At 43.9% G+C, this 13,447-nt stretch overlaps 1 protein-coding gene across 1 annotated transcript in view; it reads left to right on the forward strand.

The window, feature by feature from the left end:
* The window catches only part of LOC122933631 (rho-associated protein kinase 2-like), a 76,204-nt gene extending 65,478 nt beyond the window's left edge, over positions 1 to 10,726 (forward strand). The window contains exons 30-32 of the mRNA XM_044288525.1: positions 253 to 466; positions 6,815 to 6,910; positions 9,927 to 10,726. Coding sequence (XP_044144460.1) covers positions 253 to 466; positions 6,815 to 6,896 — 296 coding nt within the window. The 3' untranslated portion in view covers positions 6,897 to 6,910; positions 9,927 to 10,726. The remainder of the gene's footprint in view (positions 1 to 252; positions 467 to 6,814; positions 6,911 to 9,926) is intronic.
* The last annotated feature ends 2,721 nt before the right edge of the window (positions 10,727 to 13,447 follow it).

Raw genomic sequence — 13,447 nt, forward strand, 5'->3', positions numbered from 1 at the left:
TGTCACTTCTAACAGTAGATATTTCTGGTGGCAGTTCAAAAATAAAACTGGGCATGTGCGACCATCTCAGCTAGGAAAAGAGCAGACAGCAGGTGGCGCTATACAGTTACATTTCATTAAATAACTCTGTGGCTATAGTACATTTTTAATTACATGCAACTACAAAAGTTTTCAGATCCAGTTTGTAAAATGTTGAATATTTTTCATTAACCTTTTTAATTAAACCCTCCTTTGTATTTTTTCTTCTCACAGTAAACTACGATATTTCTACGGCTAAGAATCTACTTTTATTAGCGAACTCCACGGAGGAGCAGCAGAAGTGGGTGAGTCGGCTGGCAAAAAAAATTCCCAAAAAGGCGCCAGCTCCTGATCCCTTTGCCCGTTCCTCTCCAAGAACTTCCATGAAGGTACAGCCAAACACGTCTATGAGGCGGCCTAGTCGACAACTTCCTCCAAACAAACCCAGGTAATAAAAACTGGACGACTACTACCGTATATTACATATGTAATACTGTGAGGGTGCGTTAGTTGGTTTACCCACAGTTTTTTTTAAGTACCCCATATAACAAATCCTGATGTCACATTGAATCATGCCAAATAACAAATTCAGCTTTGCTGCATCTGAACGTTAAATATACTGTATGTGCCTGTGCGAGAATTATAGTCTTCTACATCTAGAGCTGGTTTCTTATTAGTGGGCACAAGGTTAGACGCACAGCGTAGGTGGGCACACAGCAATGCTGTATGCATGAGACCTGTAGGAACTCGAGGTGCTGTTGTATGGAACTGTTATACCTTCACTTTTTGCAGGGAATGCCAGCACAATGAGACAAGCCACAAGTGTGTGTTGGGGCAGTATAGGCCTGTAGACTTCTATACCACACAGATCTGTAATGTGGAAGTGCGCGTGAGGTCTAGCGGTTTGTCACCACTGTTAGATGGGGTCCCACCATTAAATATGGGACAGAATTATTGTATAGATCATAATAAAGCATTTTCACTATTGAAAGAAAATTATCCAGTAAAGTTATAAGGTTACTTGCATAGTATGACGCCACCTGGTGGTTAAAGTGTATAGCACTGTGTGCATCCACTGTAATAGCGGAGGGCAGGTTGGCACCTGTGCTTAGTCAATCTCCTGACAGCAAGGTCTCTGAATAGTGATCCTCTATTCACTGTAGGGCAGATAATAGAAACCTGCCCTCATTGTCTGTAGAAGAACAGAATCTCCGCAGTAGCATGACAGTATCGCTGAGAAGACGACTCCTTTAGACAAGTCAGAACTCGCTATATTGTCATCTGCCTTAGGGAGGAGGAGACTGATTCTGCCCGGACACATTGAAGCAAAATATGGCGAAAATGTACTTTTATGCCAGAAACACTACACATTACTTAAAGGGCATCTGTCAGCAGATTTGTCCCTATGACACTGGCTGACCTGTTACATGTGCGCTTGGCAGCTGAAGACATCTGTGTTGGTCCCATGTTCATATGTGTCCGCAGTGCTGAGAAAAGTGATGTTTCATTATATGTAAATGAGCCTCAAGGAGCAACGGGGGCGTGGCCATTACTCCTAGAGGCTCTGCTCTCTCTGCACTTTGATTGACAGGACCAGGTGTGATCACATTTACACTGCCTGGCCCTGTCAAAGTGCAGAGAGCGTGGCAGTTGCAGAGAGAACAGAGCTTCTTTAAGGTCTTGCGCCTATCTTGACTAACCCTGGCAGGGACCTTAGAAACAGATTGCCTGCTTATAGCCCCATCATGCCATGTTTTCTGTTTCACCATCCTCCCCAGCAGCAAACTGGTTAAATACGTTAAGTTCTTTTCTGGTTTCCTTTCCATCCCGTCCATCTTCTTGTTACTAATTTTGTTTCTAGCTCTGGTCCTGCCCTCCGAATCATTCTCCATTGACTTTACTTTTACCTTTTTCAAATGCTACAGTAAGTAAGAGATGTGCTACCCGCTCTGCAGTAACGCTCACTAACTCGCTACGTGTGCCTTGTGCCCATCTACATCGCCACTACTTATATATGTTAGTGTAATAGTCCTGGCACAGAGGGTGACATCATAGGCCATGTTGTACTGTGTCTTATATCATCTCACACAAATCATGTAGTTTTCATTCAGTGAATCTATTTCTGAGTAGTTTTGGTTGTTGGAGCTATATAGTATGGAGTAAGATAATGTACCGTATATACTCGAGTATAAGCCGCGGCCCCTAATTTTACCCCCCAAAAATTGGAAAAATTATTGACTCGAGTATAAGACTAGGGTGGGAAATGCAGCAGCTACTGGTAAATTTCAAAAATAAAAATAGATACCGTACCAATAAAATTATATTACTTGCCTCAAGTAGGTTAAAGGTTTTTGAATATTTATTTCAAAGAAAAACAATATGGTATCAACAATAACTTTAACAGTACAAAAACCAACTAAAGCGAATATTCGATTTTTGGGGAAATACCAGTTCATGCGAATTATTATGCGAAAATTTGAATGCAATTTTTTTTATTTTTTTTTTGTGCGAATTTTCGCAATCAAGACCTAGACTCGAGTATAAGACGAGGGGGCTTTTTGAGCACAAAAATATGTGCCAAAAAACTCGTCTTATACTCGAGTATATACGGTATATGTTATTTTATTTTTATGTGCAACTCCATTTCAAGGGGTATTCAGATTATTGACTTTAAAGGCTATGAACTCCTTCAGAGCAATTTTTTTTCTAATTGCATTTTCCTTTTTTTTGGGCTAAAAATAATTTTTTCTATTGCTCTTTATTTAAAAAAAAGTTCAGCTGTTTTTGAGATACAGTTTTTTTTTAGCTCTCCTAAAACTCTTAGGCTACTTTCACATGTGTGTTTTGACATTCCGGTTTTGAGATTCAGCAGAGGATCTCAAAACCGGGCCAAAAGGGGTTCCATTTAGTCCCCATGCATTCTGAATGGAAAGAGATCTGTTCAGGATGTCTTCTGCTGCGTCAGCAAACAGAACAAACCAGATCCGTCACTAAAAGCAAAATAAGTCAATGGTGACAGATCCAGTTTTTTTAGGGTCCAAAAAAACCCCAAAACTGATCCATCACCCACTGACTTTCAATATATTTAGTGACTGATCCAGTTTGTTCTGTTTCGATTTCACACAACTGCATCCTAACGGAACGGATGCTTCCTGATGTATATTCAAAACTGATCCATTCTGAGATCCCCTGCCGAAGCTCAAAATCTGAAACCAAAACTCTTATGTGAAAGTAGCCTTCTCAAAATGTTAAGAATATGTCTTAGGGTACTTTCACACTTGCGTTGTTTGATTCCGGCACGCAGTTCCGTCGCCGTAACTGCCTGCTGGATCCAGAAATCCGTATGCAAACGGATGCGGATCCATCTCACAAATTCATTGCAATACCGGGTCCGCCTCTCTCGTGTCATCCAGAAGAACGGATCCAGTATTTATTTCACATTTTTAAATCGGATCTGTTTTTCCGGAACACTTGCTGTGGTATTTTCTCCGGCCAAATACCGTTAAAGTGACTGAACTGAAGACACCCTGATGCATGCAGAACGGATTGCTCTCCATTTAGAATGCATTAGGATAAAACTATTTTTTTTTATCCGGTATTGAGCCCTTAGGACGGAACTCAATGCTGGAAAAGAATAACATTAGTGTGAAGGTACCCTAAAGTGAGTGAGGTCAGGAGATCAGAGGCAAGGCTTCACATGAGCCATCAGCTTATGGGACTGAGAAGTGATACTCTGCTAAAAGACTTAATAATTTTTTTTTAACCCCTGTATCTTAAAAATGGCAGAACCTTTTTTTTTTTTTTTTTTTTTTGTAGCCCTAAAATGAGTAAAATACTATCCTAAAACTAAATGTCCAAAGGTGTCCATAGCCTTTAAAGGGCTTCTCCAGGCTTTTAATATTGCTGACCTATAGTCGGTGGGCATCCCTTCGTACAGCCGATCAACGGGGCTGCCGGGTGTCAGACCCTCGCCGATCTGATATTCACTATCCTGAGGATAGGTCATCAGCATTAAAAGCCTTGGTGGAGCCTAATGTGTGGGTACCCCAACCCCCATCAACTTGGTGAGGTGGAAGCTCCATATGTGCTGTTTCCGTAATTGTGACTCATTTTAACAGGTTAGGAAACTGTAGACAGATACCCATCAATTTGGCATATCCTGTAGATATGAATGGATTAGCCCTTTAAAGTACAAGTCTAGATGTTCTAGGATATTCAGTAAGACTTTGTCTCCCCCTAGTGGTACATGTAAACCTTCCAAAAATGTAAACTTTAGTTTTTTCCACTCATTTATCGCCTATGAACAGGCGAGGTAATGAACATCTAAATAAGAGGAAGACCACACTTTCCATGTCCTGTGAAATAAAGGTGATTTTCTAATTCATTGGGCAGGGCGACATTTCGTCTCTATAGTCTTACTAAACCACTGCAGTGGAAACCTCGCCCGCCAGGTGAATAAAAATCACCTTTGTGTGACGAGACGTGGAGTGCTGCCATCTTCTTTATATTCAGATGGTTGTCTTGGGACTGAGAAGCTGGAGCCCGATACCACGTGCAAAGACCTATAGGTGTTCCACTACTGTGGACTGTTGACCTGTCTTCATTAGGTGATGAATGTAAGATTGGTGGGGGGCCCACCCTTGAGAGACCCACCACTCATTCAGTACCTTCTATAGTCCACATAAGTCTTCACAACACTGTCCAAATCTTAAGCTGGCCATACAAATTAGGCCTCATGCACACGACCGTTGTGTGTTTTGCAGTCCGCAAATTGCGGATCCGCAAAACACGGATGGCGTCCACGTGCGTTCCGCAATTTGCGGAACGGCACGGACAACCATTGATATAACTGCCTATTCTTGTCCACAAAATGGACAAGAATAGGACAGGTTATATATTTTTTATTTTATTATATGCGGACCATGGAACGGAGCAACGGATGCAGACGGCACACGGAGTGCTGTCCGCATCTTTTGCGGCCCCCTTGAAGTGAAGGGGTCCGCATCCAAGCCGCAAAATCTGCGGCTCTGATGCGGACCAAAACAACGGCCGTGTGCATGAGGCCTTAGATGTATATCAGCCATCCATCTAAAGCCTTATGCACACGCCCATATCCATTTAGCGGATCCACAAAATACGCACGCGGTCCGTGTGCCATCTGCCTTTTTTGGCAGACCCGTTGACTTCAATGGGTCTGCAGTCCACAATTTGCAGACAAGTATAGCACATGTTGTGATCTTCTGCGAAAGACATACGGATGCAGAAAGCACACGGATGATGGAACATGTCGTATACTTGTCTGCAGAGTGCGAACCTCAGACCCATTGAAGCCAATGGGTCCTCCAAAAAATGTGGACAGCACATGGACCATGTCTGTATTTTGTGGATCTGCAGTTTGCAGACCGCAAAACAGATACGGTTGTGTGGATGAGGCCTAATGTGGATGGGGCCCCTGACAGCAGATGTATACAGAAAGAAGGATCAGATCTGTTGGATTTCAGCACGCCTGATCCTTTTGCTGTAGGGCGATCAGCTGCCGCCAGAGGTGTCTAGCAGCGGCTTACTCTCATTAAGAACACATGCATTCTCGGCCGAACCTCTGTATGGGGAGTTAGGTGATCATAGCTTCGGGCTGACGGGTATTTCATGTAGAGATCCTCACAGTGCTGAACCACATGCAGAAGAGATGTCCTAGTGACAAAGGGAACCAGCAGTACTGGGCTCTCTCCAAGGGCCCCAGCCACATGTTCTACCTCTATACGATGCACGCCATTGGTTCAAAGATGAACATACAGAATAAAGGGGTTGTCTGACTTTAGCAAATGGCATTTATCATGTATAAAAAGTTAATACAAGGCACTTACTAATGGATTGTTATTATCCATATTGCCTCTTTTGCTGGCTATACTAATTTTTCCATCAAATTATACACTGCTCGTTTCCATGGTTACGACCACCATTCAATCCCGCATCGGTGGCCATGCATGCACACCATACGAAAAACTGCTGGCCTATGTGCACTCCTATGGTCCCGACCACAAGAGAGGCAAGTGCTTTTTCCTATAGTGTGCAAGTACAGCCACTGATGCTGGATTGCAGGGCGGTCGTAACCATGGAAACTAGCAGTGTATAATGTGAGGGGAAAATGAATCCAGCCAGCAAAGGCGACAATATGGACAATCACAATACATTAGTAAGTGTCTTGTAATAACTTTCTTTACCTGATAAATGCCACTTGCTAAAGTGAGACAACCCCTTTAAAGCAGTTGTCTCACTTCAGCAAATGGCATTTATTATGTAGAGAAAGTGAATACAAGGCACATACTAATGTATTGTGATTGTTCATATTGCTTCCTTTGGCTGGATTCATTTTTCCATCACATTATGCACTGCTCGTTTCCATGGTTACAACCACCCTGCAATCCATCAGCGGTGGTCGTGCTTGCACACTATAGGAAAAAGTGCCGGCCTATGCACGCTCCCGTGGTCCTGGCCACCAGAGAGGCCAGAGCTTTTTCCTGTAGTGTGCGAGCACGACCACCGCTGCTGGATTGCAGGGTGGTCCTAACCATGGAAACGAGCAGTGTATAATGTGATGGAAAAATGACTCCACCCAGCAAAGGAAGCAATATGGACAATCACAGTACATTAGTAAGTGCCTTGTATTCACTTTCTCTATATATATATTAAATGCTGAAGTGACACAACCCCTTTAAGTCTCCTGAGATGGTGCCCTGGAGAACATGGAGGGTTTATTCATAAGCCTTTCTCATAAACCTCAAAACTCCTGTTGCAGGCTGCTTGACCTGGCTTTTAACGACTGGCACTGGTCTCTGGATGACGTAGAGGATGATGGGGATGATGTTTTTGATTTCTGAAGCGGTAACCTCGGGTAATTGGCTTTGGAATGCGTATTATTTTCCTGCCTGCGTTTGCTGTGTGCATCCCCGGTGAGACGTGCTCCTCAGGATAGCTCGCTAGGGAGAACATCGGCTAGGTCTACAGAGTACAAACCGGCAAGCTGTTATACCAAACTAATTTTAGTGACCATGCAGATCCGCTGAGAGCATCCTACTCATCACACACCTGATGATGTCATCGGTTTCCAGTGATTATATTGGCAAATGATATTGCTCTACAACCCAAGATTGGAAGATTATAAGCAACTCGCATGTTCCTAGGAAATAAAGGAGCTCTGCAGTCCATGTATAAGGGAAACCTGAATCCTGATCTACAAGACTGCCATCTGCAACCTGCTGACTGATCATTAAAGGGGTTTTCTGATCAATATCTGATTTGTGGGGATTCAACTACAGACACCCTCGCCGATCAGATGTTCCCGGTGAGTGCCGCAGCCCTTTTCCTAGGCCAGTGACGTCACATTCATTGGTCACATGGCCTGTGTGCTGCTCTGTCCCATTCAAGTAAATGGGCCTGGGCTGCAATACCAAGCACAGCCACTATACATTGTACGGCGCTGTACTTGATGACCATAACGCTGATTGATGGGTGTGCTGGTAGTCAGACCCCCACCGATTAGGTATTGATGACCAATCCTGAGGATAGGACATCAGTATTGAATTCCCAGGAAACCCCTTTTAAGAAAAGTTTGATTTATTTTGCTGTGTTTTGTATCTACTTCCTCCTTGAACATGGCTGCATGTATAAAGATAGCATGAAGAGGCCCCTTACGCCTTTCATGATTGCGATTTGGCGGATTATCAGACGTGGTTGGGTTGACAGGTGCCTGTGTATTACATGGTTTGCTGTGGGCTTTTTGCTTTTTCGTGTGGTAGTTTTGTTGTGTGTGTTTTGCAGTGTTTGTCAGAAGTTACTGCTGCCCATGCTGAACCACTGAGGCAGAATTGTCTTATGGAGGAGTTAAATATTAATGACCTACACTCGGGATAGGTCATCGTATCAGATAGGTGGGGCACCCCCACCGGTCATTAGTCAGAAGGGTTTTAATTACATATCTATATAAAAAAAAAATATATATATATATATATATATATATATATAAAACACCATGCTAAATAGGTCTGCCGCAAGCGGAAGAAAAACGCATTCCAGTGCCACCTCTAATCTAGGCAGAAACCTACCATGTACTAATGAGGAGCAAAAACCCATCAACTGTGCAGATCCCATAGTCATGCTTTAGGCTCCATTCACACGTCCGCAATGTGTTTTGCGGAGACACGGATGCGCAAAACACGGAAGGCAGCAATGTGCGTTCCGCATTTTGCGGACCGCACATTGCCGACATAATAGAATATGCCTGTTCTTGTCCGCAATTGCGGACAAGAATAGGACATGTTCTATTTTTTTGCGGAAACGGAAGCACGAATGCGGAAGTGCGGATCCGCAAATGTGGATGCGGACAGCTCATTCCGTCCCCATAGAGAATGAATGGGTCCGCACCCTTTCCGCAAAATTGCGGAAAGGATGCGGACCCATTTTGCGGACGTGTGAATGGAGCCTAATAAAGGGTCAGACATGCACACTACCTGTAGGTGGCACTAAAGAAGCAGTTTTCCTCTTCTGGTGGAGGGCTATTTTGCATACGTTTCTCATGGGGCATTGCCCTAAATACTTCCTACTAGCTAAATGTCTGCAAGATCATTCCTATCGGCTTGCGAGGCTGTGAAACTAAAAGGGTTTTCCGAGATATTTTTACTGATGAGCTATCCTCTGTTTCACAAGGCACCGACGCCTGCAGTAGTACCGCTACCTTCTCACGGCTTTTTCTAGGCCATGTGACATCACATTCATCGGTCATATGGCCTGGGCGCAGCTCAGACTCATTGAAGTGAACTGTACTGAGCTGCGATACCAAGCACTGCCACTAACAAATGGATGGTGCTGTGCTTGCTGAGCACGGTTAGGGTCCATTCACACGTCCGTATGTGTTTTGCGGATCCACAAAACACAGACACCAGCAATGTGCGTTTCACAATTTGCGGACCGCACATCGCCGGCAGTATAATAGAAAATGCCTAAATTTGTTTGCAATGGTGGACAAGAATAGGACATGTTCTATTTTTTTGCGGAAATGGAAGTGCGGATCCGCAAATGCGGATGCAAACAGCACATTCCGGCCCCATTAAAAATGAATGGGTCCGCACCCGTTCCCGCAAAATTGCGTAACTGATGCAGACCCATTTTGCGGACGTGTGAATGGGCCCTTACGGCGAGTACTGGTGCCTTCTCAAACAGCTGATCGGCGGGAGTCCCTGGTGACGAACCCTCACCGATCAGATACTGATGACCTATCCAGAGGATAGCTAATCAGTATAAAAGTCTCAGAAAACCCCTTTAAAGAGCACCTACCACTACCCCTAACATGCCTCTTTTAATAGTTTCATGCATTCCCCATGTAATAACAATTCTGGAGCATCTATTCTTATGGCTCTATGTTGTGCCATTCCTTTATTATTTCTACTAGAAGTAAGGAATGAATTGCTAGCAGTCTGCAGTAAGGGTACAGAGGGGGGGGGGGGGGGGGGGGTGTACCTGCACAGTCTGAAAATGGCAGCACTGATTGGATAGAGTCAGACTGTGCAGGGACACCCCCCCCCATAACTGGTTACCTCCCCTCTGTACCCTTACTGCAGACTGCTAGCAATTCATTCATTACTTCTAGTAGAAATAATAAAGGAACAGCGCACCATAGAGCCATAGAATAGCTGCTCCAGAATTGTTATTACACGGGGAATGCATGAAGCTAATAAAACAGGCCTGTCAGGAGTGGGGACAGGTCCTCTTACTATGGCGACTTGGAGCATAGAACGCGGTTTAGCCTTGCTAGCATGAACTGATCAGTAGTATTGTTATTGCCTTTCTCATTTCAGTGCATGGACACCATTCTTGTCATTTGTGCCTTTAATTATCTTCCTCTTGTCTTTCAGTTAACTGCCTTCTGTGAATGCAGTGCCCATTTTAAGATGATTTCTTCCATTAAATTACAAAAATAAGACTGACTGCAAAATAAGGTGTCCAAAAAAAAAGGAGAAAAAAAAAACTATATTTTTTCCAAAAAGACTGTGCATATATATATCAGAGGTTTACAAAAAATTTCTTGCTGCAATGTAGAAAGAGAGAAAAGAAATAATGTTGTTCCTGACGAGTGGCTCAGGGTGGTCAGAAGTCACTGTGATTTACGTAGACCCCTTACCCGGGATTAATACCCAGGTTACACTCCTGCTACTTCGCAAACGAAAATCTCCGAGGACGGCTTTTACCCCTGCTCGAAACGTGAAGGCTTCAAAGCGAGGATATGAACGGTGGGGAAACGAGTGCCGGTTCCACAAGGTTTTTACACTACATCCCAGAGGAACTCCGGTCCCACAGCTGACGGCGTCCACACAGCGGTTTTGGTGCTCAGTATCGCTCCGAATGAGCTCCTCGACGAGAGAAAAAGACGGACCGTGTATATATTTGTATCGTACTGTACCGCCAGAGGCTTTGTGAGAACGCCACCCTTTATTTTTGTACTCCTTGACCAATGCCTGCGGTTGTGACTATGCACATGTACAAAGCCATAGTGTTATCCCTCTGTCTGACTCATATGGAGGGATTATCGGGGGAGGGGGGGGGCTTGAAATAAATCGCAAAATTGCATGCAAGCGCTGAGCACATTCAGTCTCGGAACCTGCAAATATCTTCTTCCAAAAATATCTGGATGCCTTAATAAAAAAATAAAAATGACCATCCCGCCACTGAGCTGCAAATTCAGCTTCTGTAGTTCTTAGGGGGCTGATGTGACGCACTAATTTAATTTTTTTTTTTATTATTATTATTTTTTTTTTGGGGGGGGGGGGGGGGGCAGCCTCCTTTTGAATGTGTTTTGGAAAGTTGGAGAAATATAATATGATTAACCTCTCCCCTTCATCAACCCTCAGTATTAGAAGTCACCAAAGCAAAAAAATATAAATAAATTCTGTACGTTAAGCAGCCATTTTGTGGGAGGGGTATGTATTTATGTAAATGTGTTTATGTAAATGCAGCTCGTTAACGCCTAGCCCCAACTATGAGTTAACGCCATACGGATAGTTTCTATAGTATTACACGCCTTTGCTTCTTTTCAGTGTCTTCTGAAGGGCGTGTTACGTTACGGTTGCCTAGCAGCCGCTTGTCTTCCTGTGTGGGTGACCACTGTTTTAGTTGTATCTGCCTCTCCAGTCAACTGACTCCTGGTCATGACGAGGGAGGGGAAAATGTGCAGAAACAAGAAATATTGTAAGATATATGCGGTGTCCCGGTAGGGGGTAGACCTTATGTAGCATCTGTACATACGACATAATTGGGTCCCGTTGACTGAACGGTTGCCTGTTTTTGGTGCCTTAGAGATGTTGCCATTTCCAGGGCTGCTTCGTCATGAATACTACTATAACCCCCAACATGGCTGCCTCTGTGGTGCCCCCTCCTGGAAGAAAAGGATATCCAATAAGTGCTATGTTTTTTTTGTTTTGTTTTGCTTGCCTTGGTTTGTGTTCTGTTCTACTTATGTTTTTATTTCTGAAGAGAAAGACAGAGGTCTACGATTGAACAAATGTCTTTTTTAAGTTCACACCCCACACACGCACATAAAACATGGGCTGTCACGAGTAGAGATCAGCGAATTTCATGTTCTGAAATTCGTTCACGCTTCGTTTGGTGGGAAAAGCAGAATTGCGTTATGGATTCCGTTACCACGCACCATAACGCAATTCTATGACGGAATGCCTTTAGAGGCATTCCGTCATAGAATTGCGTTATGGTCCGTGGTAACGGAATCCATAACGCAATTCTGCTTTTCCCACCAAACGAAGCGTGAACGAATTTCAAAATGTGAAGTTGGCTCATCTCTAGTCACGAGCTTCAGTCATACTGTAGATGTATTTTAATATTTCAGGAACTGTTCTCTAGCACCTAGCTCTAGGTTATTGAATACATTTCGTATTGGAGCATTTGAAGAATGTTTATCTGGGATGTAAAAAAAAATGAAAAAAAAAATATGAAAGAAATAAGGACATCTGAGGTGCTTATTAGAATTATTTTTACATGGTCTTATTAAGAAAAAAAAAGTATATATATATAAATATAATTTATGTGGGCTCATTCATGCTGTACACCTAAATATCCCTCAAAGTGCATGTTTTATACAGAAAGCAGTATGATAAAATGTTAACCATATTGACAATAAAATATAACATGTAGCCTTCAGTGCCTCCCGTCTCTTATCATGTGCTCTGATCTGTCACTGTGTCTCGTGTCTCCTGTAATGCGCTCTGAGCTGTCACTCGGTGTCTTGTCTCTTATGTGCTCTGATCTGTCACGCATGCCTCGTGTCTCTTAAAATGCGCTCTGAGCTGTCACGCATGCCTCGTGTCTCTTATAATGCGCTCTGAGCTGTCACGTAGTGCCTCCCGTTTCTTATCATGTGCTCTGAGCTGTCACACAGTGTGGTTTGTCTCTTATAATGTCCTCTGAGCAGTCACGTAGTGCCTCCTGTCTCTTATAATGCGCTCTGAGCTGTCACACAGGTCCTCCTGTCTCTTATAATGCACTCTGAGCTGTCACACAGGTCCTCCTGTCTCTCTTATAATGCACTCTGAGCTGTCACACAGGTCCTCCTGTCTCTTATAATGCTCTCTGAGCTGTCACACATGCCTCCTGTCTCTTATAATGCTCTCTGAGCTGTCACACATGCCTCCTGTCTCTTATAATGCTCTCTGAGCTGTCACACATGCCTCCTGTCTCTTATAATGCTCTCTGAGCTGTCACACATGCCCTCCTGTCTCTTATAATGCTCTCTGAGCTGTCACAGCATGCCTCCTGTCTCTTATAATGCTCTCTGAGCTGTCACGCATGCCCTCCTGTCTCTTATAATGCGCTCTGAGCTGTCACACAGGTCCTCCTGTCTCTTATAATGCGCTCTGAGCTGTCACACAGGTCCTCCTGTCTCTTATAATGCTCTCTGAGCTGTCACACAGGTCCTCCTGTCTCTTATAATGCTCTCTGAGCTGTCACACATGCCTCCTGTCTCTTATAATGCTCTCTGAGCTGTCACGCATGCCTCCTGTCTCTTATAATGCTCTCTGAGCTGTCACACATGCCTCCTGTCTCTTATAATGCGCTCTGAGCTGTCACACAGGTCCTCCTGTCTCTTATAATGTGCTCTGAGCTGTCACGCATGCCTCCTGTCTCTTATAATGCGCTCTGAGCTGTCACACAGGTCCTCCTGTCTCTTATAATGCTCTCTGAGCTGTCACACAGTGCCTCCTGTCTCTTATAATGCTCTCTGAGCTGTCACACAGGTCCTCCTGTCTCTTATAATGCTCTCTGAGCTGTCACACATGCCTCCTGTCTCTTATAATGCGCTCTGAGCTGTCACACAGGTCCTCCTGTCTCTTATAATGCTCTCTGAGCTGTCACACAGGTCCCTATG

The sequence above is a fragment of the Bufo gargarizans genome, chromosome 4 (genome assembly GCF_014858855.1).
Source record: "Bufo gargarizans isolate SCDJY-AF-19 chromosome 4, ASM1485885v1, whole genome shotgun sequence".
NCBI lineage: Eukaryota > Metazoa > Chordata > Amphibia > Anura > Bufonidae > Bufo > Bufo gargarizans.